This window comes from Neovison vison, chromosome 12, assembly GCF_020171115.1.
Source record: "Neovison vison isolate M4711 chromosome 12, ASM_NN_V1, whole genome shotgun sequence".
Lineage (NCBI taxonomy): Eukaryota > Metazoa > Chordata > Mammalia > Carnivora > Mustelidae > Neogale > Neogale vison.
In genome coordinates, this window is record NC_058102.1 from 133,359,118 (window position 1) to 133,385,667 (window position 26,550).

The 26,550-nt window shown below is 42.2% G+C and overlaps 2 protein-coding genes across 2 annotated transcripts in view; one reads left to right on the forward strand and one right to left on the reverse strand.

The window, feature by feature from the left end:
* Positions 1–26,550, forward strand: part of LOC122892556 (amyloid beta precursor protein binding family B member 1 interacting protein) — a 109,180-nt gene that overhangs the window by 70,193 nt on the left and 12,437 nt on the right. Inside the window, exons 8-10 of the mRNA XM_044229208.1 lie at positions 9,952–10,038; positions 12,274–12,417; positions 16,594–16,704. Of these exons, the coding sequence (XP_044085143.1) occupies positions 9,952–10,038; positions 12,274–12,417; positions 16,594–16,704 (342 nt within the window). The remainder of the gene's footprint in view (positions 1–9,951; positions 10,039–12,273; positions 12,418–16,593; positions 16,705–26,550) is intronic.
* The window catches only part of LOC122892557 (protein adenylyltransferase SelO-like), an 83,206-nt gene continuing 69,111 nt past the window's right edge, over positions 12,456–26,550 (reverse strand). Inside the window, exon 19 of the mRNA XM_044229212.1 lies at positions 12,456–12,596. Coding sequence (XP_044085147.1) covers positions 12,546–12,596 — 51 coding nt within the window. The 3' untranslated portion in view covers positions 12,456–12,545. The remainder of the gene's footprint in view (positions 12,597–26,550) is intronic.

The window sequence follows — 26,550 nt, forward strand, 5'->3', positions numbered from 1 at the left end:
ACTAAATAAGAGTAAAAGAAAAGAGAATTGGAGGGAAAGGAAAGGAAATGGGAGATTAGAATCGGGTCTGGAAAACTCTGAGATGGGGCAGAGGTCCAGCTGCTGTGGAGCACAGGGAGGGCGGGGATATTTACTCGGAGAACCTAATGTGCGAGCATTCACCTGGTAAACCTGTGGGGGTTAGCCAGGGGAAGAGTAGAGAGGAAGCAAGCACTCTCTAAGCAGTGGGTGTCCACAAAGTCCAAAAGGAAAAAGGGACGTGCATCTGCATGGGAAATGGTCCTATGGCTGACCATAGAGCGGTGAGCATAGGGACAGGGAGTCACAGCGCATTCAGATAAACCGGTGAAAAAGAAACTTCTCAAAATAGTATATTAATTAAAATAAAAACAAGTCAGAAACAAATGTTTCCAGTCACAGTTCATGTAGTTGTAATTGTATGCGATTCATTTAAAGAGCATTTTCAGGCAGGTTGGTCAGTTTCCAGCATTCCGTTATTTTTAAGAATCCAATTACGACCATCAATGCCTACTTTGCCTATTTTTCTTTTATATTAGACTGCATTTCCCTGCCACTGTGCGATCTAACTTTGCTATCATGACTGAAGCTGTTGAATAGAATGTACTGTACTCGTTGTTGGCACACAAAGCTGAGCTTTAGGCTTTGTTCTTGCAGAAAAATGATTCATGGAAGTAGAGATGATGAGCAAAATGCCATCTGCCAAAGGTTATGATATGAGAGAAGGTTCTGCAACCACTGATAATAGTCAAGGGTACTGTTCGTTGTAGTCAGACTTGGGGGTACTGTGCTGATTCCTGCCATCTCAGGGTCTGTCAGAGCTGATGGAGTCCTCACCCCTGTGGGCACCCACTACTCCTGGACGAGGTCCTTGTCTACCTGGCTGGGAGCAGTACAGTAGCCAGTGGCATCAAGCCATTGGTTTATATGCACTTCACTCATCATTACCTCACCCCAACTCAAAACTTGAGGAATAGACGCCAAACAAGCAAAACTGGCTAAGAATGAAATCAAGAGGGGCACCTGGGTGGCTCAGTGGATTAAAGCCTCTGCCTTTGGCTCAGGTCATGATCTCAGGGTCCTGGGCTGGAGCCCCGCATAGGTCTCTCTGCTCAACAAGGAGCCTGCTTCCCTTCCTCTCTCTCTGCCTACCCCTCTGCCTACTTGTGATCTCTGTCAAATAAATAAATAAAATATTTTTTTAAAAAATGAAATCGAGATAAAAAGAAGAAACTTGAAAAAGTCTGAGAGATGGCCCCAAAGTCTTAAAGATGGATAAAAACTTACACACTACTAAATACTGAGAGTGTATCAGAATCAGTAAGACCTATATGCTCACATCCAGAATTTTTCAACACTAGTTCAAACAGATGCAAATAATGCAATGAACAGCATATTATGGATCTTGCCATCATATTAAGGAGGCTAAGTATAGTTTCATGGCAATTTGATTTCCCACCAGCAACCATGTAGGGAGAGAGGCAGGAGGGGAGATTCCAAGCCATAGTGCAGGATTATCAAGGCCCAGAATCAAGGTAGTATGCCATGGCCAAGGACAGAAAGACCCACTGAGGCTGCTGTGGAGAATGCTATTGGGACAGTGGTGTGCAGGGCCAGGCTGATGGCCTGCCACACTGCGCTGACCTTTTTCAGCTTCATAAACAAGGCCATTTTCTGTTCAAATGTGCCTTCTACAAAACTGCCTCTCCCCAGAAAGCAGTCTCATGGAATGGCCAACACTTTGGGTCCTAAAGTCAGACGGCTGGGATTTGAATCCTCACTCCACTGCTTCGGGGTAAATACCCAGTAGTGCAATTGCAGGATCATAGGGTAACTCTATTTTTAATTCTTTGAGAAATCTCCACACTGTTCTCCAAAGTGGCTGCACCTGCTTACATTCCCACCAACAGTGTAAGAGGGTTCCCCTTTCTCCACATCCTCTCCAACACTTGTTTCCTGTCCTATTAATTTTGGCCATTCTAACTGGTGTAAGGTGGTATCTCGATGTGGTTTTGATTAGAATCTTCCTGGTGGCTAATGATGATGAACATTTTTTCATGTGTCTATTAGCCATTTGCATGTCTTCTTCGGAGAAGTGTCTGTTCATGTCTTCTGCCCATTTTTTGACATGATTATCTGTGTTTTGAGTGTTGAATTTGAGGAGCTTTTTATAGATCTTGCATTGCTTTTTAGCTGTGGGCCCTTGAGCAAATCATCTAACTTCACCAAGTCTCTATTTTCTTGTCTGAAAATGGAGATAATTTGTTCTTAGAAGTGTGTGGTGAGAATTAAAGGCTGTCATCCACACAAAGTGTAGTAACTGTCATTCTTTTAGTTTGCTTCATCATAGAGATCAGTCTGGAGAAGAGAAGCAATGGAGGCCCATGGGAGGATGGTAGCAGCTCTCCAGAAGGCATCAACGATGTTCTTGGATCAGGGTGATCCCACTGGAGCCAGGCCAGACTTCGATCTGGGACAGTGGTGCTGTATAATCTCAGAAGTTTTGGGCAGGGACTCAAAGAAGTATGATTAGGAGTCTAACCTCAGGGTACCTGCAGTGGTTCAGGACAAATTGAGTGGGTAAGGGTTTCATCCCTAGGTTCCCCAGGATCCCAGGCATTTGCTCAAGGACTACCAGCAAACATTTCTTGAGCATCTACACTGTAATGGAATTAAGCCAGGGAAGGAGACTGTAGGTGAGATACAAGGCCAGTGGCTATGTGCTAGATGGAATGGGCAGAAGGAGCAGGAGTACCTAGGAACTACTGTGAAAATAAAAGAAGCAGCCAGCATTCTTTAGGAAGTGAAGTCCATGCAGAGGCCAGATGGGTGACATGGGGATACCCTGCTTGGCTGGGTGCCTAGAGGTAGGTGGTCAGTAGCCAGTGAACTAGAGCCAGAATGCTGTGGGCTGAGGAATCGTGGTTAGCCCCATATCCTAAGCACCAAGAACAGAGTTGTCAGAGATGGGGTCTGATGAGCAGGAAAATCCAGGATGAGGAAGGGGAGATGTCATGTTTTACTCATTAACAACTGAGGCTATTCTATAACTGAGAAAGTTTCCCAAGGCTTCAAATGTCCCAGAAAATTAAGCACTTTCTCAAAGAGAAAGAGTCTGAAGAAATTCTTTTTTATTTCTAATTTGCATTTCAAGTAGGCCTGATGACTAGGAGAAGAGAATAAAAGGATGGGGTGTGAGGCCACATGGAATCCCACAGGGAATGGAGAATAGGCCTCTGTGCAAGCCCCCCCTCCCCCCGTATTTATTAGGACCTGGGGCAGGACTGGATTGAAGGCTTACATACCATATATCTAGATATTTAAAGTTCTAAGTCAAATTAATAAGCAGTTAAATGTGTTCTGTCCTCCTACCTTAGGGCCTTCATAATGACCTAAAAGTTTGGACTAGTATTCTTAGATTTCTTTGAGTTCTGTGCAAGGTGGTTTCTTGGAGCTGCTCATTGCCTGCCTCTGGACTTCCTCCACCCATCCCGTCCATCCTGCCCCATGGGAGCCTTGCATGCATGATGTGAACCATCCAGCCCAGAAAGTAGGCTTCAAGCAACCCATCACTCCCATGCAAAGAGCTGCCCCTTGCCACCCTCTGGCCTAGGATGCACACTCTAACAGTGCCATCTGCCCTCAGGAAGATGGATGAAGGGCAGAGTCTCATGGTCATTTGGGTAGGGAATTCCAAGGCCCTGGGTTTGTGGAGTGTGGACTGAAATGTGGGAGGGTCATTGGCTCCAAGTGGGCATATCCTTTTGGCCCCATAGACTTGTCGCATGTCAAGTCTATGACTTGACAATATATGTCACTATATCACAAGTGAGTAGGGGAGTGGCTGGGTGAAGGTCAGAGCAGGGACCCCCTAAAGAGTGGAGTCAGGGTAGGGGCCCCCCTTGCTCAGATGGTACTGCTTCTTTTGGGTAAAGTGGGTTAGTACACCTACTATCTATCTATCTATTTATTTATTTATTGGAGAGAGTGTGTGTGTGTGCACATGCACAAGAGGAAGGAGTAAAGGGAGAGGGAGAAGCAGACACCCCACTGAGCAGGGATCCCAACACAGGGCTCAGTCTCAGGACCCTGAGATCATGATCTGAGCCGAAGGCAGACACTTAACCAACTGAACCATCTGGACACCCTCGGACACTTAGTATCGTAACAATAGCAACTTTATTTAAAAAGCAGCTTAGTTTCTCAGCCTGGTTGTCATTAGAAAGTTCCTCTTTGCAGTTGATTGGAAGCACAGGGTCGTCTGCTATTTCTAAATAAGCGTCAGCTGTTGAAGCCGAAGTCAGCTGTGACCTGAAGTTTCGTTTTCCCGGGGTTATGCTGACACAAAGTCCCACTGTGCAAAGACCAGTGATGTTGTCTGAAAACCAAAAAAGAGGTGTCAGAGCTGAGGCGTGTGTCCGGAGGTAGAACTCCCCAACATTAACATTAGCCATTCTTCTTGCCAGGAGCCTGAACAATCCATTTTTCAAAGAAGGTACTGGCAAATCAGTTAGTATAAGGTGGCTTGATTGCTGAATTGCTTTTTATTTCTTTTAATAACATTTTATTTTTCTGACTTCAGAAATAATGTCAACTTATTGTAAAGAAAAAAAAGGTGACAAACAGAAGAAATGAAATTTAAATTATCCGTAATCCTGCACTCCAGCAATGATCATTGTCGATATTTTAGGCAATGTTCATTCCATCCTTTGTTCTGTTCCATAACTGAAATTTGGCAGATTTCCGTAACTGAAATTTGGTAGTTCAGTGGTGTCTGCCCGAGTGAGGAGCAGAGAGAGAAACACAACCTCATTCTGCTCCTCAGGTGCAGAAGGGTGCCAGCCACTGAGGGAGAAAATTACCTCATGGCATCTTTCCGCCGTTCCTTTCCAACCTCCCACTCCCACCAAGGTTCATCTTTCACAATCCAGGACCAGGCCCAGCAGGAGGAAGTCTTACAGTAATCACATTTCTGGTCTCCAGTATGGCTTCCTATTTTAAAGGAAAGTCTACCCTTGGCTTCGGTGCCCTAGATCCCCTCCCCAGCCAGTGTGGGTGTGTGTAGCAGTTAGTGTTCGATGCATAAAAGCAGCCTCCGAATCCCAGGGGCTAAAAGCCACAGACATTCCCTCTCTTCTGGGTCTGCAGGTCTCCTTGGCTCCAGAATGTGAGTCAGATCCTGTCTCTTCCATCCTCAGACCAGCAGCTCCCAGTGACACATTCTTCTCATGGTGAGCGGCAGGAATACAGGAGGACGTTTGGAAACACAGGACGTGGCCTCTCGAGTCCTCTGCTCAGAATTGATGCCCTGTCCCTTCCATGCACATTCTGTCCATTCGACCCACGTTCTTGCTCTGTCAAAGCAAGTCCCATGGCTAATCCCAACACAAGTAGGGTAAGGACATGAATTCCGCCCATCGTAGGGGGAGGCACTGCTCCATCACCCGAGGACAGGCCATGGGTGTATTCTGATACAGGCAAGAAGAGAAGAATTGGAAGGGACAGTCTGGTCATTAGCTGTGCTCCATTTGTCCACAGGCATAGCCAGACTGTTCACTGGTGGCTTGAAGATACCCAGTCCTTAACTACCTCCTGGCCTTTGAACATGCTTCTCTTCCTGCCTCGAATGTTTTCCTCATTGCTTTTCCCTATCTGAATATGGAACATCTTTCAGGCCAGTTCAAACTTTGACCTCCTCTGAAAAGTCTTCCTTGACCATTTCAGCCTACAGTGGTTTTCTTCCTTGCTGAAAATCTATAGAAATAGCTCATTTTGCATTTATTTGTACCGTGTCTCATGTAGCTCCCCATCTACAGATCATAGCCATCTGTTTATACGTATCTTCTCAATGAGAGAGAAAAAGATTCTCAGAAACCAGGGGTATTTTACATGTAAATGGTGCTCACAGGTATTTATTCACGGGCAGATACTGCTTGGTTTGTTCTTAATTCCAAGAAGATGGTATTTTAAAAATAATGTATTTTTAAACACATTTTTTTAAAGTAATGCTATTTCTTTCCTTTTCAGCTGCCCCCAAATCTTGCATTTTCAGCTGTGGAAAAGGGAGCAAGCTGTAACTGAAAGTCTCATTTCCCATTTTAAAGTTCTCTTATTGCTCAGCTCAGATGATCCACAGTCCCCTGGTGTAACAGATAATGAGTTCACTCCTGAGCTCTGCCCCTTGCCTCAGAACAGCCCAAATGGAGTTGGCTGACCACCCGACTGATGGAAAGCTCTGACCCAAGGGCATTCAGTCCGTTCTAAGGTCTACGCTCCCCAAACTCAGGTTTACTTTGTGTTTTTTCCATTTTCTTTAAAACAAAAACAGTATAGCACCATCTCTTGGAGGGTAAAAAAAACTTATTCTGAAGCTGAAAAAGTGAGAGGGGGTCTCAGAGAAAAATCTCAGAGGAAGGACACAACTACAGATCCTGACTCTTTGGGATATCCTCATAAAATGAGGCCCTTTGCAGTTTGGAAAGGTTCTTCACTTACCTGTCCCTGCAGAAGGTGACACATGTTCCCCTTTTCCCAGATGATGAGGAAAACCACTTGCTACAGAGTTTACTCGTGTTCTCTGTTCATTCTTCCAACTCACACATAATTCCCATTTCCAGGACCCTCAAGGGAAGAGTGCTTGCAGACAGCACTCTGCCTTCATACTTATGACTGCTTGTTTTGTTTTGAGAAAATATACATAACATGGAATTTACCACTGTAATCATTTTTAAGTGTAGTTCAGGGTCATTAATTGCATCCACACTGTTGTGGATCTGGATTCTCTCCTATGGTATTAAGAGCATTTTAATGTTGAAAGGGAAAAAATAGGAAAAACTCAAAGTTTTGGCACTGATTGGACTTAATCCTTCTGCTTCCTTATCTGTAAAATAGTAATGTGCCTATGTTTTGGGGTTCTTATAAGTGAGACCTCAGCACAGAGTTCTGGCAGGTGGTGTATGTTACCTGTTGTGCTTAATCATGGTCTTCAACCCAAACATGTACAATTAAAATAGTTTTAGAACCCTAGGTGGTAATCACACTGATTGATGATATACTGTCCTTTCAAATAAGTAAAAGTCAAAAGTCTTGAAAAAACATATTAAAAGATAATGCAATAAGAATTATCAAAGTAATTGTACTTGATTTATTTCCTCTATTTAAGTTGGCAAATCACCATTTTTTATGCATCCTGTTTCTTGGAAATGTCCTGATTTTGCTTATTTTGTTTGCCTCCACTCTGCTTCCTTCCCCTCTGTCCAGTACACTCTGTTTTTAAAAAATATTTATTTACTTCCTTATTAAGTTTCAATTTTAATTCTAGTGTAGTTAACATACAGTGTTATATTAATTTCAGATGTAGAATATAGTGATTCAGGAATCCCATATGTTACCCAAGGCCCATCACAACAAGTCCCCTTCTTGATCTCCACCACCTGTTTCACCCATTCCCTCACCCTCCTCCCCTCTGGTAACCATCAGCTTGTTCCCTGTAGTTAAAGATCTGTTTCCTGGTTTGTCTGTCTGTCTCTCTCTCTCATTTTCCTTTGCTTGTTTCTTAAATTTCACATATGAGTGAAATCATATGGTATTTGTCTTTCTCTGATTTATTTCACTTAGCATGCTATTCTCTAACTCTATCCATGTCATTGCAAATGCATGATTTCATTCTTTTTAGGGCTGAATAATATTCCTTTGTGTATATATACACATCTCTATCCATTCATCTATCACTGGGTACTTGGGCTGCTTTTTATTTATTTTTTATTTTTTTAAATTAAATTAATTATTTATTTTCAGAAAAACAGTATTCATTATTTTTTCACCACACCCAGTGCTCCATGCAATCCGTGCCCTCTATAATACCCACCACCTGGTACCCCAACCTCCCATCCCCCCCCACCACTTCAAACCCCTCAGATTGTTTTTCAGAGTCCATAGTCTCTCATGATTCACCTCCTCTTCCAGTTTAAACTGGGTATTGTAAATAATGCTGCAGCACATAGGGGGGGTACATGTATCCTTTTGAATTCATGTTTTTTTATTTTGGGGGGAAATACCCAGCAGTGTCATTACTAGGTCATAGGGTAGTTATATTTTTAACTTTTTGAGGAATCTCCACTCTGTTTTCCACAGTGTTTGCACCAGTTTGCTTTCCCACCAACAGTGCAGGAGGGTTCCTCTTTCTCCACATCCTCGCCAACACTTGTTATTTCTTATGTTGTTCATTTTAGCCATTCTGACATGTGTGAGGTGACAGCCCATTGTGGTTTTAATTTGTCTTTTTCTGATGATGAGTGATACTGAGCATTTTTTCATGTGCTGTTGGCCATCTACAGTATACTCTGTTCTTAAAATTCAGTGTCAGTACAAATCATGCAGGAAGCATGTTCGAATGCAGATTTCCAGGCCCCATCCCAGAAGTTCCAGTTCAGTAGGTGGGGGTCCCAGGAACATGCATTTTGCTGAGCATCAGCCTAGTCTTGAGAATCACACTTGGAGAAACATCCTTGTGATATAAATAAATATTTGTGTCTAAATTCAGGAGGGTCCTGGGCACCTGAGTGGCTCAGTAGGTTAAGCCTCTGCCTTCAGCTCGGTTATGATCCCACAGTCCTGGGACTGAGGCCTGCATCGGGCTCTCTGCTCAGCGGGGAGCCTGCTTCCCCCTCTATCTGCCTGCCTCTCTGCCTACTTGCGATCTCTCTCTCTGTCAAATAAATAAATAAAATCTTTAAAAAAAAAATAGATTCAGCAGGGTCCTTATTTTAGTTACTGTGCTCCAGAGGTATATGTTCTAGTTTTAATACATTTTTTCATGCATTATGTCATAAAACATTTTCACTTTAAAATCTTCAGTGTTTTAATTATGACTGTGGTCACTCATAATAATCAGTTTTTATGTTGATACCTCAGTTATAGTGATTATGTGAAGACTAACCCTTGGATACTCGTGATTTTCTGGAAACATATTCATTTAACATTTAGTTTCAGCCATCTCATTGATACTCAGTATTGACAAAATGTGGATACATAGATTAATAACAAACTCCACTTAGAAACGAAGCACCCATTCATTAATGCTTTTAAACCATGGTCTTTGTAAGGCTAGTTTTCTTTCCAGAAATGCCCTTTCTTCTGTCTGTCCCCAGAAGGTGCCAAGCAGCAAACTCCATGCTGTGATTGACCCAAATGGTTTTTAAAAATTAAAAGTCATCACCAGCATTTATAAAACTCCAGATTTCAGGGACATTTGGGTGGCTCAGTCAATTAAGTGTCCTTTTGGCTCAGGTCATGAGCCCAAAGTCCTGGAATCGAATCCTGCTTTGGGCTCCTCGCTCAGTAGGGAGCCTACTTCTCTGTCTGCCTGCCATGCTTTCCTCCCCTTCACACACACACACATAAATAAATCTTTAAAATGGATAAATAAATAAAACTCCAGATTTCAGTCTTCTCTTAATAAGCCAGAATATCTAGTTCACAAGGCCTTGGGATATCACATGACACCCACGAGCCAGAGAAGTCTGCCTCTTACACTTAGAGCACAGGCTCCCCCTGCTATACAGACACATCCTCTTCCACAATATTAGGGTCTCCCAGCCTCCAGCATTGGGCACATGTCATAGACAATGGAATTTAACAACTAAATGGTGTCATATCCTTTGCTAGTGTTTTCAGTCTTACGTTTGTGTCCTCATTGACCATGCACAGTAGCAAGATCAGAAGTATTCACATAAGCCTCAGTGATACTATAGTCTGCACAGCATAGGGTATGCATCTGCCCAGCTCCTACTGACCTATGCTGTGGTTCCCACTTCATTTCCTGTAGGTGTGTGCTCTCCCTCCAGCAGGACCATGAGTTCCCTACAGTGGCTAGCATGACAATGAACACTTTCTGATCTGCTCTTTTAATATTTTTTTTAATATTTTATTTAGAATTTTTACCTGGATAACAAAGGAAAAAAAGATGGAAAGGAAAAAAACGAGAAAATGAATGCTAAGAACAAGGAATCCTTACTTGAGGTACGTTTAATTTTGCTGAGTGGAAGAAAAGAGAAGGATATTAACTGTATCTATTTTTAAATTATTTGCTTCTTGGAACAATGGGAGACTCTGAGACACACTGAAATTTTAACTTGGGGTTTTAAAATCAGATTATTACTAAATTATAGCTATTTAGATAATTAAACTGGTTCTTTGAATCAGTTGTTTAAAAGTATGGCTTCAGACTATATTTTACTTTCATGAAGTTGGGTTAGAAATTCTTGACTAAAACACTTATGAATCCACAAAAAACTCATCTCTGAACATTCCATGTTTTTCTTTACTTTAGTGTTCCATTGAAGTTAGGTGTATGGGGTTTCTAAACCTTCTTTATAATTCTGTGATGTTCTTCCAGTAGCCAGGTGTGGTAGGAAGTATAAACTTTGGAGTTGGGAGACCTGGGCGTAGCAGAAACACGGTATCCATTACTGTGCACGTGTTGGTGATTATCACTCTAGAATCATGTTCCAGAAGTTCATCTGACAGTTTTTTCTGAAACTCCTAGTGAGTTTTCACATACTAGCCATGCTAAAACTCGGGGATCTGTTCCCAGCACACAATGCAGAGGAGTGCAGAGATCACCGGTTTACAGGTGGGCGTGCTGGAGCCCTGGACAGGCTTTCTTCACCTTAAACAGTGTGTTGACCTTTTCTTGAGTTCATAGATTTGAGGCTTCTTCTGAAAACTCAGAAGACCTGGTGACACCTGGGTCGCTTTCACAGCCAGAGCCAGCTCGCTGACATTGACGAGCACCCCCTCCCCTTCACCAAGGTCTGGCTGGGCTCCCACACAGGTTTCTGTTCCCACCAAGTTCTCCAAGCCCTGTACCAGATGGGGTGAGCACAGGAACCTTCTGCTATCCCTGAGCTCCTGAAAACTTGTTGCAAATTCTGCTTTGTGGGGCAAAGAGCGCAGTGGGTGTTTCCTGCGGAGGCCCAGCCATGGGGATGATGTTCTCTGCATTTACCAGGCTCCAGGTGGAGCTGAGGAAGAGAAAGCTCCAGGGGTCCCTAGCAGCAAGGAGACTCAGGTCCTGGGTATACCTAGCAGTGACCAGTGACGGGGACTGACAGACATGGATGGGGAGGGTGAACTTTCCTGACAGCCATTTGTTTATCATCATTGCTTGTCCATCAGCTGTAAATCAGGGACTGCTTATGCCTTGATTTATACAATTGCCTCAATAGTTTTTGATATAGGAATTCAGCAGTGTATTAAAAGCTGGATGTGAGAGAAAATACAAAACACGTTACACCATGACTAATCAGCATTATCCTGCTTTCTAATTTGGACCAAAAATCTGATTGAAGAGATTATTGACAGGGCAACTAAGGCTAGCTAAATTGGGGGGAAACAGGAACAAAAATGTATCCCAGCTCCACTACATATAAATTTACTTGCAGAGTACAAAATTAAAAGTTACCCTACATTTATGAGATGGAATGAAAGGAAGTTGAAAGTTATAAAAAAAGAAAGCCCAAAATATGAGTATTTGAACTGGGAGATAGAATGACATGTAATTTTAGTGTACTGCTTTTTGAAAGAAATTCACTAAGGATTATATAATTGAATGCAAGTTTTGACAGTTGAAAATCTATACCTAGAAAATGTACTCTGTCCCTTTCCTTTTCTGATACTGTAGCATTAATTGCTTTCTTTCTTCTTCAGTAAGAAAACCCTCACAAGAATAAATTAACTTACCCATATTTAGGTATAGGATTATATATTCTAATTTTTCTATTTCCTAGCAGTAAAATAGCATTTTTTTTAACTTACAGGAAAAGGAAGAATTCCTCTATTTACCAACTTATAATACAAAATAATATGATACAATATAATATAATTACAGAAATAGCCTTTATGTAATTCTTACCTTTACAGTAAGCCGAGATTGTGCTCACAACATTTCTTATGAATCTGGGCTACTATGACTTAGTTTTTGTAAGTAGAGGAACTGAGATTGAGTGACTTGCCCACATTCACAAAGCAAAGTGGTGAAGAAGTCTTGAGTCTAACTCAAGAGCTGAGATTCCACCCCCACGGTGTCCCTCCTCTCTTTTCCCAACTAGCACGCAATGTAAGTGTATGCATTCCGAGTTACAAACAAATGACTTCTAGCTTAAAGCCTAGTTTGCCTTAGTTTGTTTAAATGTGAACAAAAATGTGGTTTTCGTTTCTTTCGTGTGTTCTCTATAATTGGAATTTCGATTTCAGGAAAGCTTCTGTGGGTCATCCATTATTGTGCCCGAACTTGAAGGAGCTCTCTACTTGAAAGAAGATGGAAAGAAATCCTGGAAAAGACGCTATTTTCTTTTACGGGCTTCTGGAATTTATTATGTACCCAAAGGAAAGACTAAGGTCAGAAGGAAAAATAATCTCTTCATTAAAAAATCATTTTATGGAAATGAAACTAAAGAAATCCTCAGGTGGCAGTTTAAATGCACTAGAAATTTATGTTGTTAACAATGTTTATACAAACACTTACCCTATTCCGACAGAACCGCAGAAGTCCTTTTGAGTTTTTCCATAGCTTTCTCCTGAAGGTGAAAATTAGGTGTTTTAAAGTCAGATTTCAAAAATTATGGCAGAAGTGCTTTCCTACAGATTCGTTTGTTACTTTACATATCTATTTCTGAAGATTTTTTCCCCCCTGTATTTACCCTATTGTTCTATGGTCATTATAGTAAACTTCCTTTATCTGGAATCCTAGAGGTATAAGTGTTGGGAGATCTACATTAAGACTATAGCCCTTCTACTCTGAAATTTAAATTGTTCTCTGAAGTGTACCAAATTCATTTACCTGCATATTTTAGAGGAGGATTTTAGGTGTCATTAAACTACTTGGTGGGGCACCTGGGTGGCTCAGTGGCTTAAAGCCTCTGTCTTCGGCTCAGGTCATGATCTCAGTTCCTGGGATAGAGCCCTGCATCGGGCTCTCTGCTCTGCCGGGAGCCTGCTTTCTCCTCTTTCTCTGCCTGCCTCTCTGCCTACTTGTGATCTCTGTCTATCAAATAAATAAATAAAATCTTAAAAAAAAAAAAAAACTACTTGGTGATTTAGGATTATTGCCTCAGATCTACAAGCATATCATAAATTATTCATCTTTGAAATGAATTTTGACTCTCATTCTGACCGTTAGCGTTTTCTAAAACCTTTTTTTAGAGGCTTGGAGCATTTCCACCTTTTGCTTGAAAAGCTTTAGGATACCTCTCCCGTCTACATCTGGGCTACGCTGAAGCATTTTGCCTTCACTGCCAAATCCAGGGCACCACCAAATGGCATAGGTACAAATTGCAGGCTTCTTCTAATAAGGCTTGGCCCACATTCCCAAGCAGGTGAAATCCCGGGAAATATCCAGGTCTGCTCCTATAGTTAGAAGACTCTCTGACCTCTGTCAGAAGGCAGCAGAGGCATTATGGGTAGGGCTTGGTTTAGGGCAGCTACTGCTCCTACTTACTGTCAATCTTAGAGAACTAGTACTTTCACATTTGTGCCATCTTCAGTCCAGTCCCACACTGCGGACGTAAGAACTGACCCACAGATCATTTTATTTTAGAAGTGTTTGGGGGGGCAAAGTCTTTGTCATGGACATGTAAATGAGATGTATAAATAAGCCCATCACAACACACTTAGTGATAAAATGAGAAGTATTCACACTGGCTTTGGACCAGAGTACTTTATATCACTGCTACCATTAACCTTGGAACGGAGAAACAAGCCAAAAGTCAAGAAAAAGAATAAGAAGTTTATAAATTTATAAAATATAAAATTTAATTAAAAAGAAGTGAAACAGAACTGAAATAAATAGAAATGTACTATGTTGGTGGATGAAGCGATATTCTCTCCCAAACTTTCTATATATTAAATCCTAAGAAAAAAATTTTTTTTCTACGATTTTATTTATTTGTCAGAGAGGAAGACAGAGAGCACGCACAAGCATGGTGAGAGGCAGGCAGAGGCTCCCCGCTGAACAAGGAGCCTGATACAGGACTCGATCCCAGGACCTTGGGATCATGACCTGGGCCAAAGGCAGCCGCTCAACCAACTGAGCCACCTGGGCGTCCCCCAAGAAAAATTTCAATAGGATTGTTTTGACTTGAATTTCACAGACTGATTTTAAAATTTATCAGAGGAGTGCCTGAGTGGCTCAGTTGGTTAAGTGTCCAACTCTTGATCTCGGCTCAGGTCTTGATCTTAGGTTTGTGAGTTCAAGCCCCATTTTGAAAAAAAATAAAAATAAAATTAATCAGGAGGAGATACTGTTAACCCCCCAAAAGGTTGTAAAGAACATTAAGGTAGAACTCCTCCTCCCACATGCCAAAACATTAGATAAAAACAGTACAAGCAGAGAAAACAGATCAACACAGAGATCTAGTAAATTAGGGAAATTAAAGTGAGCATTTTATACTAGTGGGGAAAGAATATGGTATTTAATAAATAACATTGAAATAATCATATATCCATTTGGAGAAAATAGTTTCTTACCTCGTTCCAAACTAAATCGTAGATTGATTAAATGTATTTAGAAAAAAATATAAAATCTTCTTAATATTTTGTTTTAAATTTTCTGAGAAAATACAGGTTAATATTCTTATAATTTGGGGATGGGGAAACCTTCAGCAAGACTAAGAACTCAAAATTATAAAGGAAAAACTTGACAAATTTGTGTTAAAGTATTTTTTAATTATTTTTTTAATTTAAATTCAATGTAATTAACATTTGGCATATTAGTTTCAGAAGTAATTTAGTGATTCATCGGTTTCATATAATACCAGTGCTCATTGCATCAAGTGCCCTCCTTAATGCTGTCACCCAGTTACCCCAGCCTCCCCACCCATGTGTTTTTTTAATTCTTTACTGCTAAAGATACCAAACAGGAAGTTAAAGACTAGCTCTGGAGTTAAGAGAGTACATGTAGCATCTATATACAAATATGAATATCCATAAAATATTAAGACCTCAAGAAATCAACAAGGAAAAAAATGCCCATAGAAAAATAGCAAAGCTTATTAAGTGAAAATGTACAGGAAAAAAATATCAATAACCTGTGAACAACTAAAAAGTTGCTCCATCTTACCTGTAGTATATCAGGGAAATGTAAAAGGAAAGGTGAAATATATCTTCCTAAGAGATTGCTAAAATGAACAATCTTGATAATATCCAGATTTCAGCAGGCATAAGAAAAATGGGCACCATCATGCTCACAAGGTTGGAATATAAACTGGTACAGCCAAATTGGGGGACAATTTAGCAAGATCTATTCAAATACAAAGGGGAGTACCCTTTCAGATGGCAGCTCTGCATTTTGCAGTCTGCCCCACGGAAATATTTACTCATATGCACCGTGTTTTTTGCAAGAGCAAAATATTGCAATAATCTGCTGTCATCTGCGGTAAGAATGGTTAAATAAATCATTACGCCGTGGAGTGGAGTGCTCTGTGCTCATTCCGTGACTGTCGTGTATTCATCCGCATGTTTGGACGTAGAAAGACCCCAAGACACTGTTAAGCAAATAACAAGTTAATGAGCAGTATTTGCAGTAAAGTCTCGTCCTTCTTAGTTTTAAAATTGTATGTGTATATGTATGTATGTGGGTATGTGTACACATACATATGCATATAACTGTTCACCCAGAAACATCTGGAAAGATACGTCCAATATATAATATATGTAATTCATTTAATTATATATATGTGCAATACATTGTTCTTAAAATTATGATGAATAGGTTTTCTTCAATTTAAAAGAAAACAAGACTTTGAAAATCCAGAATACCTTACGAGAAAAAATACTGTACAACCATCTTTGAAGGAGGAATTGTGCACTGAGGTTTTGCGATTCTGCCCTCTACCTTAACCTGGTAAAGCATTACAGAATGTGGAGGTAAAAAAAGGAGTAATATGGCGAATTTGTAATTGAAGTGTAACTGAATATGTAGATTAGAGGTTGCAGTCCTCACAACGCACATTATACATGGAGGAGAGGTTTCTGTCTCCATGGCAACCCTGCCAGCACCGAAGAGAAAGCCTGAAAGGAATCTTTTTTTCTCAGGCAGAAGTGCATGAAGAGTGTGCTAATTTACTGAACATCAGTTTTACCTCTTATTGTTCATCCTGAGGAGGACTTTTTCTTTTTTAATGCTCAATCATGAAATCCAACACTGACTTGGAACGACAAAAGCCAGAATGAAATTCCTGACGAGTGGCCAGTCCCCTTGTCCCGGCTGCATCCGTAACTGGCGTGTCAAGGTCAGCCCATCAACTCTAACCCCTAGAGACCTGGTACAGGAGCTACAAGGGCAGCAATAGAGTACTCCTCTCCATTTCCGGGCCTGTGGCGCCCCGTGTTGTCTCTAACCTCTAAAAATGCTGGCTTGACTTTTGGCACATATATAGAGGATAGATACTTAAATAAGTTACCTACAATTCAGTATTCTTCTGCTAATGTGTAATCCTTAGTTATACCATCAAGGACAACCTTAAAAAATTTTTAGTTGCCAACTCCACTAAGATAAGTTTTTTCGTTCTCTTTCAGACATCTCGAGATCTGGCTTGTTTTATACAGTTCAAAAATGTCAACATTTACTATGGGATTCAGTGTAAAATGAGATATAAAGCACCCACTGACTACTGCTTTGTTTTAAAGGTATGTCGTAAGAAGTTCTTGATTTAGATGTGTGAGCAATTCGAGTTAGTATTTCCTTTTAAGGGAAAAAAATGCTGTCATATAATTAACCACAACTGTATCCTAATAATTTTTTCATTTTAAACCAAAATAGGAAAAGTGGAAACATTTCTGCCCTCAGTTCCTGTTTCTGAGTCTAAAACTTTATAATGAATCTATCCAGGCTTCTTTGTCACTTAATATTTGCAAGCTCTCCATATTGAACAGATCTGATATAGTTTTTCAGTTTCTTTATCAGATCATTATTACGTTGTAAGAAGCTTTTAGAAATTAGGAACTTTACAAGATGTACTAGAAAAATACAGAAAATATAAAAATTAGGAAAAAATAACTTTTGTCTAAAAATAGCATTACTGGGTCTTGAATACACCTTCTTAAGGTGTATGTTATCAAAAGACAATTATCTGGTGTTTGGTAAGGTTGACATTAGCACCATATTTTGGAAGATTGGACAGAAGTAACTGTTTTCTGCCAAATTAACAGCTGACTCCTAGAAATGGATTCGGGGAATTTATGTAGCTGTTCTGACCATACCATCCCCTCAAACACCATAAATTCTTCTCATCCCCTCAATCACATCTCACACCAAAGAGTGCGGATTATAGTTATGGCCCAAAGCTATTACCTACAGAATTTCTCCTGAGAGTCAGCTCCCCCATTTTCCATCTGGGATAGAAGTGTGTGGAACAGGTAGCAAATAAGATCAGGTTCCTGGTGAGAATCTTTTGTAGGTTGGTCACCCATCCCCCACAAAGGAAGAACCCCATCACAATGTTGCTAGAAATGTATGCTGCCAGACTCCGTGTGGGTGTCCTTGTCCTCGTTGGCAAAGCTGTCACCTCTCCCGAGGAAGTGGTTCAAAGTCTATACTATAGGTTTCTATCATTTTCATAAGTGCAGGACATCACTTAACATTTAACATGTAGAACAAACATTCTTGGTAAAGGAGCACATCACTAGAGATGACCTTGTACCCACTGTCATTTCAGAGGTGCCCCACTAGTGTGGTATTATCATGCATCTGTTACTCTAGGAGCTGGTTGTCTCCTAGACCCAAACATTCCCAGAACCCTGACAGTGCAGGCAGCCTGGACATTCATTCACTCATTTGCTCATTCATTCATTCATCTACTCAATATTGACTGAATGCCAGCTTCCTACTAGGTACTGTCCCAGGCGCTAGGAATACAGAATTGAAGCTCAGGTCTTGATCTCAGGGTCATGAATTTAAGCCCTATGTTGGGCTTCTAAAAAAAAAGCAAGCAAGCAGGCAATCAGGTGGTGGCTCAGAGGCCACTCTCCAAGACTGCTGTTTGCTTGCCTGCAAAATCTCTGCCTCGTCCCTCCCCTGCCACCAGCCAGCCTGAACCGTGTCTTCATTGTGTTCCTAGCTAACCCCAGAGCCTTTACTTGGAATTCTGAGACCCTGAGAAGTTACCAGACTAGAGGCCTTCATTTCCACGTGTGCTTTCCAATGCCCACATCTCTGAAGCAGGGAGAAGGTTTTATGTTTTGTTTTGTTTTAAAGATTTTATTTATTTATTTATTTATTTATTTGACAGAGAGCTAGAGAAAGAGCCCAAGTAGACAGAAGAGCAGGTAGCGGGAGTGGAAGAAGCAGGCTCTCCACCAAACAGGGAGCCCAACGTGGGCCTCGATCCCAGAACCCTGGAATCATGACCTGAGCCAAAGTCAGACGCTTCACCAACTGAGCCACCCAGGCGCCCGAGGGAGAAGGTTTTGAGAGAGGTTCTGAAGCGCTGACCAGTAACTGGACAGCTCAGACTCATGGTAGAAATAGAAGTTCTAAGACTCTAAACCCACTGACTCAAAACACTTAAGGATGGGGCCCAGGCATTTTTGCTTTCCCTGGGCACGGCCAAGTTTTACACTCAAGAGTATTAGAGTGTGTGTGTCTTACCTCTAACACCCACAGTTAGGGCTTAGCTGGCAGCAGAGTGTACTTCCGAGTGGACAAATTGAATGGCAACTGTCAGGAGGGAGCAAAGGCCCTGACCCCAGGGCTGGGGCCCAGAGACTGGAGCAGGGATGTCTGGTGAGCGAAAGAGAAGATCTCAGACCCAGAGGTTCCCAGGATGAGGTTTCAACGCAGTGAGTGGGACAGGAACTCAGTTTCTCATGCCAGCTCGCAAGTTTGGAAGTAGCTCCTGGAATCGTGATTTGAATGATCTGACTGGGTTGTGGGTAACTCTGGGCGGCACCAAGAATTGCCATGCTGAGGCCCAGGCTATTGGACTAGAATACCTAGAACCCATATCCCAAGCATAAGCCTTCAGCAGAGGGTTGGGGGCCTCCCTGAAGTGGGGTGTAGGGGTGGTACAGGGCTCCAAGATAGAGAAAAAGGCAGACCTGATGGATATAGAAATGGCCAGGAGTCAGGAGCAATCCTCATGGATCATTTCCCTTTCCCTCGGAATGTCAGTTTTGTTCTCAAACCAGTTTTATGAGCAGTCACCTGCTCACTCTCCTCTTAGGCATGCTTCTCAGTACCTTCCCCAAATACCGGGAATTGTTATTTTCTGAGTAAAAGGCTCTGTCACAGTTTGGGGAGCTTAATTTGTTTATGAACATTTGGTTACTTATTTCCCTTTCTTTCCAAATGGAAAAAAAGTCTCTTGATATTAACATATTTCATTAGGGTGAACAGATGTACAGAATTCAGAGAATACATACGTATTTTACAAAAGGAAATCGGGATATGGAGAAGCAGGTTAAGAGATTGTATGATTCCATAGCCATGCACTGATTGAGAAATCCCGTCCAAAAGTGTCTTATTCAGTGCGAGCTCACTGATTATGACAGCCCGTGGGGTGCTGTCAGGAAGACGGGAGTCACCTGGCCCATTATCGACACTCTCTGCACCCACTGCCCCTTCTACAAAGTGGGGATGATTGCACCCAGCCCTTCTTGTGTGGATTAAATAATGTATGTTCAAAACACCCTGAGTTCCTAGAAACATAACACTCATTAATTGGTAGTCATTATGACAACACTTTATCATTAACTAATATTTCTGTTGACCAGAAATTCTCAAATTTTACTGTGCATGAGAATCACTCAGGGAGATACTAAAACACAGATTTCTGGGCCCAGAAATACTCTGATCAGTGGGTCTGAGATCAGGTCTAGGAATTAGCTCTTCCAACAGATTCCCAGGTACTGCAGGCGCCGTTTGCCAGGACCACACTCTGAGAAGGCAGGATAGACGTCAACCTCTCCCTTTGTCTCTTAGAGCTTGTGCATACTCACGGGAAAGATATCAGAATCCAAAGAAAGGACTTAGTGCTCAAGAATCATTTCTCTCTTTGTACTCTGTCTTTGAAGCACACTCCCGTTCTGAGCCATCGACAAAGTTCCTCTTTTGTGAATTCTTTCTCACTCCATTCTGAGGCTAAATGCGATGGGGCAGGGGAAGTAAATATCTTCCAGGAGAAATGATGTTTTTCTCGAAGTCTGTTCGGAGGCATCGGAGTACCATGGAGAAAGCATTGGAATTCAGCTCCGTTAACTCATCTCCTCTCCACCCCTTGTTCTGCTACATTGTCTTCACAGAACTTTTCACAATCTGAAATTATGTTATTTAGTGTTTTATATTTTTACTGGATTTCTACCCTAGTGGAATATAAACACCTCAAGGGCAAGGACTGTTTCTTTTGTGTTTATTACTATGTTCTGGAGCCTGAATCAGCATTAAATGCTTAATTCACATCGGTTGAAGGAACGAATGAACAGAAAGGCACATCAACCCCCCTACCCCATTGTGTTCTGCAAAACCTGGTTCTGTCATTAATATTATAGTAATAGTAACGCGCTCCCTCATCATGGTACAGGCTCTGTGTTGGGTCCTTTCGTGCATTATTTCGCTTAATCTTTCAATAGCCCTTTAAGGGAGGTATTATCATCTCTACATTATAGCTGTAGAAACAGAAACTCTTAAAGGTTCATGAACTTGGCCGAGGTCACCCGTGCTTATTGTTAAACATGGTGTGTGTTCTCTCAAGAACAAACTCTCTTCACTCCTATCTTGAGTTTCTTTGAGCTGAGATTCGGGGTCAGCATTCTTTCAGTACTGCACCTTCCCTTCCCCAGCCTACTCAAGAGCCACACCACGTGTGGGGCTCGTACAGTTGAGCTAAGTGGCTCACTTTTGGTTCTTGAGTCTGCTTTGTGCTGACCAGGTCAGCTCCTGCACTCACAGAAGATTTTAGCAGCTTTTCCCTTGCTTTCTGCTCAACTCGATCTTCTGTTTCATCCCCTGACATCATCTATACTCTTCTCGAAGAGTCTCTCACCTACGAACGTCTCTAGTCCGCACACCTTCCCTTCCAACTGGAGAAGACAGAAAAAGGAAGGACTGAGTTGTCCTGGCTTACTTCCTGTTTTCCTCTAAACTTCATCTAACAGTCATCATCCTTCCAGCTTTGTGTCTCAGAGGAAAAGTCTCCTTCCTCCACGGCCAGTCCCTCCACCAGGAGCCCTTCCCTGAGACCGCACCACCCAGGACTCCCTTTGGTGTCAGCATCTTCACCCTCTCTCCAGAGAATTCTTCTCTTGGGCTGCAGCACATCCAAATATTCCTTCGGCGGGAGCTCCAAATCACTTCCCTCGGTTTGATCTGCCCCACACCTGTGGCTTCCGCCTTCCCTTTCACTCAGATTTCTTGAGAAAGCAGTATGCCCTTGTCATCCTCAACTTTTATTCTGTTGGTAAAACTCATTCATTCCAAAATATGTCTCTCCGGCCTACTGCTATCCAGGACCTTAGAATACGTAGAGAATAAAACAAAGAACTTGGCTTTGTGGTGCTCACCCTCTGGCTGGTTTCTCCTCCCTCCAGTGCTGAAACTACCATTAAAGTTGCTGGTGAACAGTCCGCTGTTTCAGTCCTCAGCCTTCTGGTCCTCCTGGCATCATTTGCTTTGGTGATAAACCAAAAGGGTGATAAACCCTCACCCCAGCCCCCTCTGTCCATCTACTCCTCCATTTCTGTAGGTTCCTCCACCTCCCACACACACTGGAAAGTTCTCGGGGGATCTGTATTCCATTCTCACCAGACTCTAGCTCTTTTGGAGAAATCCTGTTCACAGCCACAGCTCCTGCCATTGTCTGGACGCAAATAATTCCCAGTCTATAGAGAATTGTTTCACCTTTTCTCCCAGTCTTACACCTGAGATAACTATGTGTCCAAGGGCACTTCAGCCATAAGCCGGCAGATGGTGATCTCGGCCTCTCCACCCTCCCAAACTCCTCCTCTCTGCAGTCCCAGTTGAGACGAATGGTACCATCACCCACTGTACGACTTTTGGGGGGCCTCCATAACAAAGTTGCACAAGCTGCTGGCTTAAAGCAACAAAAATTTATGCTCTCACAATTCAGGAATCCAGAAGTTTGAAATCAAGGTGTCCGTAGGGTTGCTTCCTTTCGAAGGACTCTGAGGGAAAATCTGTCCCGTGCCTATCTCCTAGCTTCTGTCAATTTCTAGCAAGTCTTGGCCTTCTTTGGCTTACACCCACGTATCGCCAGTCTCTGCCTCTGTATCACATGGTCTTCACTCTCTGCACGTCTGCTGCTTCTCTTCCCACAAGGACACCAGTCATATTGGACAAAGACCCTCCCAAATCAGGTGTGACCTCATTTTGACTCGATTATGTCTACAGAGATCCTATATACAAACACAGGCACATTCACAAGTACCAGCCGTTAGGATGACAACATGTCTTTAGAGAGGACACAGTGACACCCATAATACCCAACTCCTTTTCCAGGCTACAAACAGAGAAATCATCCTAGAAGTCCATTCTTTTCCCTTTCTTGTCCAATCCGTCATCAAGCTCTACTTCCCATCCGCGACATCTCTCATCCAGCCCTCTCTGTCTGTTCTTCCTCCGCACCCCAGGCCCATCTTCCACATAACTGCCGGTAGCTGCCTGTATCCGTCTACTCTTCTAAAATGTCTGGTGCCTACAGAACAATGTCCACATGCTAGCTTGACACCAGACTCTGGACTCTGGCTCCAGCTCATTTTCTGCTGCTTCTTCCCATGGCTCCCTGGCCTTAGCCACGCAGAATTTCTAGATGTGCCTTAGATGGGATCAAATGATAGAATACACTTCTTCCAAAGAGCCTTTCTCATTCTCTGTTTTCAGACTTTTACTATGAAATTCACCATGTCATAGGGTAATCATATATTTGTTGACATATATCTCCTCCAGCAACATCCCAACCACCACTTTCTAATTATGGTGTAAGCTTCTTACCCTCCTTATTAATGACAGGAATATTTCTTAGCACCCAAAGGTATACCCAAATACCCAAAGGTATTTGGTGAATTCACAGTTCCTTAGTTCTTAGCCATTCCTTCAGCCTTTGGTTTAACCTTCTTGACACAGTTTTCTCATTTGTAACACACAGTTCCCTCAGTTTAGAGGATCTGTAAGATCCTTTTTAACAGCAATGTTCTGCAGTTGTCCTGACCCTTGTGTATTGTGCTGCATGAAAGAGCTTCTCTCTTTCGGGAGCAACGCAACCAAATGCACAAGAGTCTGGCCAGTGGTACCAAACCAGCACTTTTTTTTTTCTTAAACCCCCTTGCAAATAATTTTTCAGTGAAAGACTTAGGGAGGAAACCCCTTGGCAAGATCCCAAGCCATGACTGGAAAACAAGCGCAGTGACTTTGCTGTATGACGCCCTGAGAGCCAGAAAGGAACCTTGTGCCCACGAGATAATTCATCTTAGAACCATAAAATCTGAGGATTGCAAGCTACCTCGGAGGTCAATGGACGCTGACTCCCCAATATACCTTTGGAGTGTGCGTGTAGTATAAGGAAGTCAGTGAGAATGTTGAAGACAACGAACCAAGGTCCATACAGTGACCTCATCATCATAGGAGGAGCCAAGTTCAAGTGTTCTTGCCTCTGTTTTATCCTCAAAACCCATTATATCCATTGGAATAACCACATTTTACTCTATCTGGATAAATAGCATACTTAAGAAATTATTTATCATGCTGTTTAAATGGGAGCGTCTACACAGACAGCTGATTCACACACCTCATCGCAAGCACAGTGTGACGTATAGTCTGCTCTTGGAAACTGGCTCTCACATGGCATGAACCAAAAAAACGAACGAAAAACATTGTAATATACCAAGCCCAAGATAACAATGTTAACTTTTAAAATTTCTCAGGAATAAAAAAATAACAGCTGCTTTCTGAGAAAAGTTATAAGCATTAAGTGGCTGAAGAGAGCCGTGTTTGCTCCTCTTATGTGACCGTCAACAAGAATGCTGTTGTAAGTCAGGGAGCTGTGTTTCTGGTATTGAATAACAAGAACTTTGGTTTGGCTTTGTGGATTCTGTTGTTGGAGGAAGGCTGCAGGCATCTGTGGAATGTTACATTCCATCCAGGAAATAAGTCACTTGTCATCAATACGACCTTCCAGTTAATTAATGTTACAAATCCACTTTTGCCATTGGGCCACATTATCTGAGTTGATAGAGAATTTCCTTTTCAAAGGCCTCCACAGAGGATGATCACTGGGGTTACAGTAATAATAAAGCTAAAATCTGACATTCAGGATTAATCAGGAAGCATTGAACCCCAGTTTTGGGAACCGGTGCAGCAGCCATTCAGAAGTGTGTGCTGCCATCTGCTGGCCATAATGAAGAACTACATGCAACGCCCATGGACCAGGTGGTGTCGCCCTCGGAAAACCAAAGACCATTCTTCAAGTGATATGGAGGCAAATTCTCAGAGTAAGGACCTAAACAAAGAGAATGGTCCGTTTACAGAGAAAAGTATGAAGGTGGTCTTTCCTCAACTGGGTCAAAACGCCAAAAGGAAGAATTCTTTACAATTTCTGAATTTTTCTGTTACCTTTAAAGTTTGGAATTCTGCCTTAATAGCTTAATGTAAATACAGAAATTCTCAGTAGCAGGCCAAGAGACCCCCAAGACGCTGGTGGACCATGGCGTAAAATAGTAAAATAGTAACTTCTCTGGGACTCAGTTTTCTTATTTGTAAAGCCAAGACTTTCTAATCTCTCATCACGTTCTTAGAGTCTGTAGGAGTCTTGTTATCCTCTCTGGGCAGTGACAGCATTGAGTTGTGGGACAGATCAGCAGGGTGACCATCCAGATGCTGCTCCTCAGGTTCAGACTGACGTTCAAAAGCACAACCCCTTTGCTTAGGTCAACTTTGAAAATAGCCATTTTCTTGATGGTCTGTGATGGAGCCGAAAGCAAAAGTGAAGGTCTTATTGGAAAAAAAAAAAAAAAATGAAAGATGCCCAACTAAATTTGAATTTTGGAAAAACAACAAAAAAAAACAAAAAAACAAAACAAAAAAAAAAAAGTGAAGGTCTGTGCGATACTGCAGGAGAGGAAGACCAGCTCTGCTCCTTTCCTGCCCCCAAACACGGCTCCTACTCTCTTGGCGTTCCACTTCCCCGCCTGTTCATCCCCATTCTCGCAGGGCTAGCAAGCCCCTCTGAGAGGTAGAGGCAAAGGAGTTGGTCTTACACACACATACACACACACACACACGTGCACACACAATGGTTATGGTTGTAATTATTCTATAAATAATTACTAAAAATTATAATGACCCAGGGCACCTGGGTGTCTCAGGCAGTTAAGCCTCCAACTCTTGTTTTCAGCTCAGGTCATGATCTCAGAATCCTGGGATGGAACCCTGTCTTGGGCTCCACGCTCAGTGGGGAGTCTGCTTCTCTCTCTCCCTCTCCCCCACAACTTGGGAGTGCTCTCCCTCTCTCTCCCAAATAAATAAATAAATCATTTTTTTAAATGATAACAACCCATGAAAATACACGTGGCATAAATCTTAGAATCTAGATTTTGTTGCCTGTCGTTCATTTCTTAGCCGTAAGACTTCTGGCTGAACCGGAAATCTTGCTTTTGTTTATTTCCTTCAACAAGTATTTCCAGCTCTGGACCAGAATACTGATCACGCACCAGGCATGCGCTGACATGGAGGACTTCAGCAGGACATGTTTCAGACATTTGTCCCCACCCTCATGGAGCACGGTCTATGAAAGAAACGCCCAACGGAAATTACAAGGGCAATGAGGATTAAGAAAGAGGGGCCCAGTATCTTTCTTCTTCATACCTGCGGGCATCACTCCTCTCTCTGAATGTGAGCTTCTGGAAGGCCCAGATCCTAGTGCATCATCTCAAGCCATTGCCACTTGAGAATAGACTGAGTATTTCTTCTCTGTACCATCCTTCCAGAGGCCACAACGACCAGTTTGCAAAAGAAAAGACAATTAAGAATGGGAGAAATCTGGGGCGCCTGGGTGGCTCAGTGGGTTAAGCCGCTGCCTTCTGCTCAGGTCATGATCTCAGGGTCCTGGGATCGAGTCCCGCATCGGGCTGTCTGCCCAGCAGGGAGCCTGCTTCCCTCTCTCTCTCTCTGCCTGCCTCTCCATCTACTTGTGATTTCTCTCTGTCAAATAAATAAATAAAATCTTTAAAAAAAAAAAAAAAAAGAATGGGAGAAATCTGAATTCCTCATAACAGAAATACCCTGGGTCTGACTGGGAGTCACAGAGCATTAATTCTGTGACATAAGAATTACACCACATAGGGTCCTTTATCTGTATGGAGAGACGATTCGGATTTCTTGTGGGAAAGGAAACGTGTTGTATGCGGATGCTTTCAAAAGCTAAAAAAGCAGAAGAGAAAATTATTATTGCTAATATAGTAAGAACTGCTTATGACAAATCATGTCACAGGTTCCTTAAGTCCTTTCAAAATTTAGTCCATTTAAAA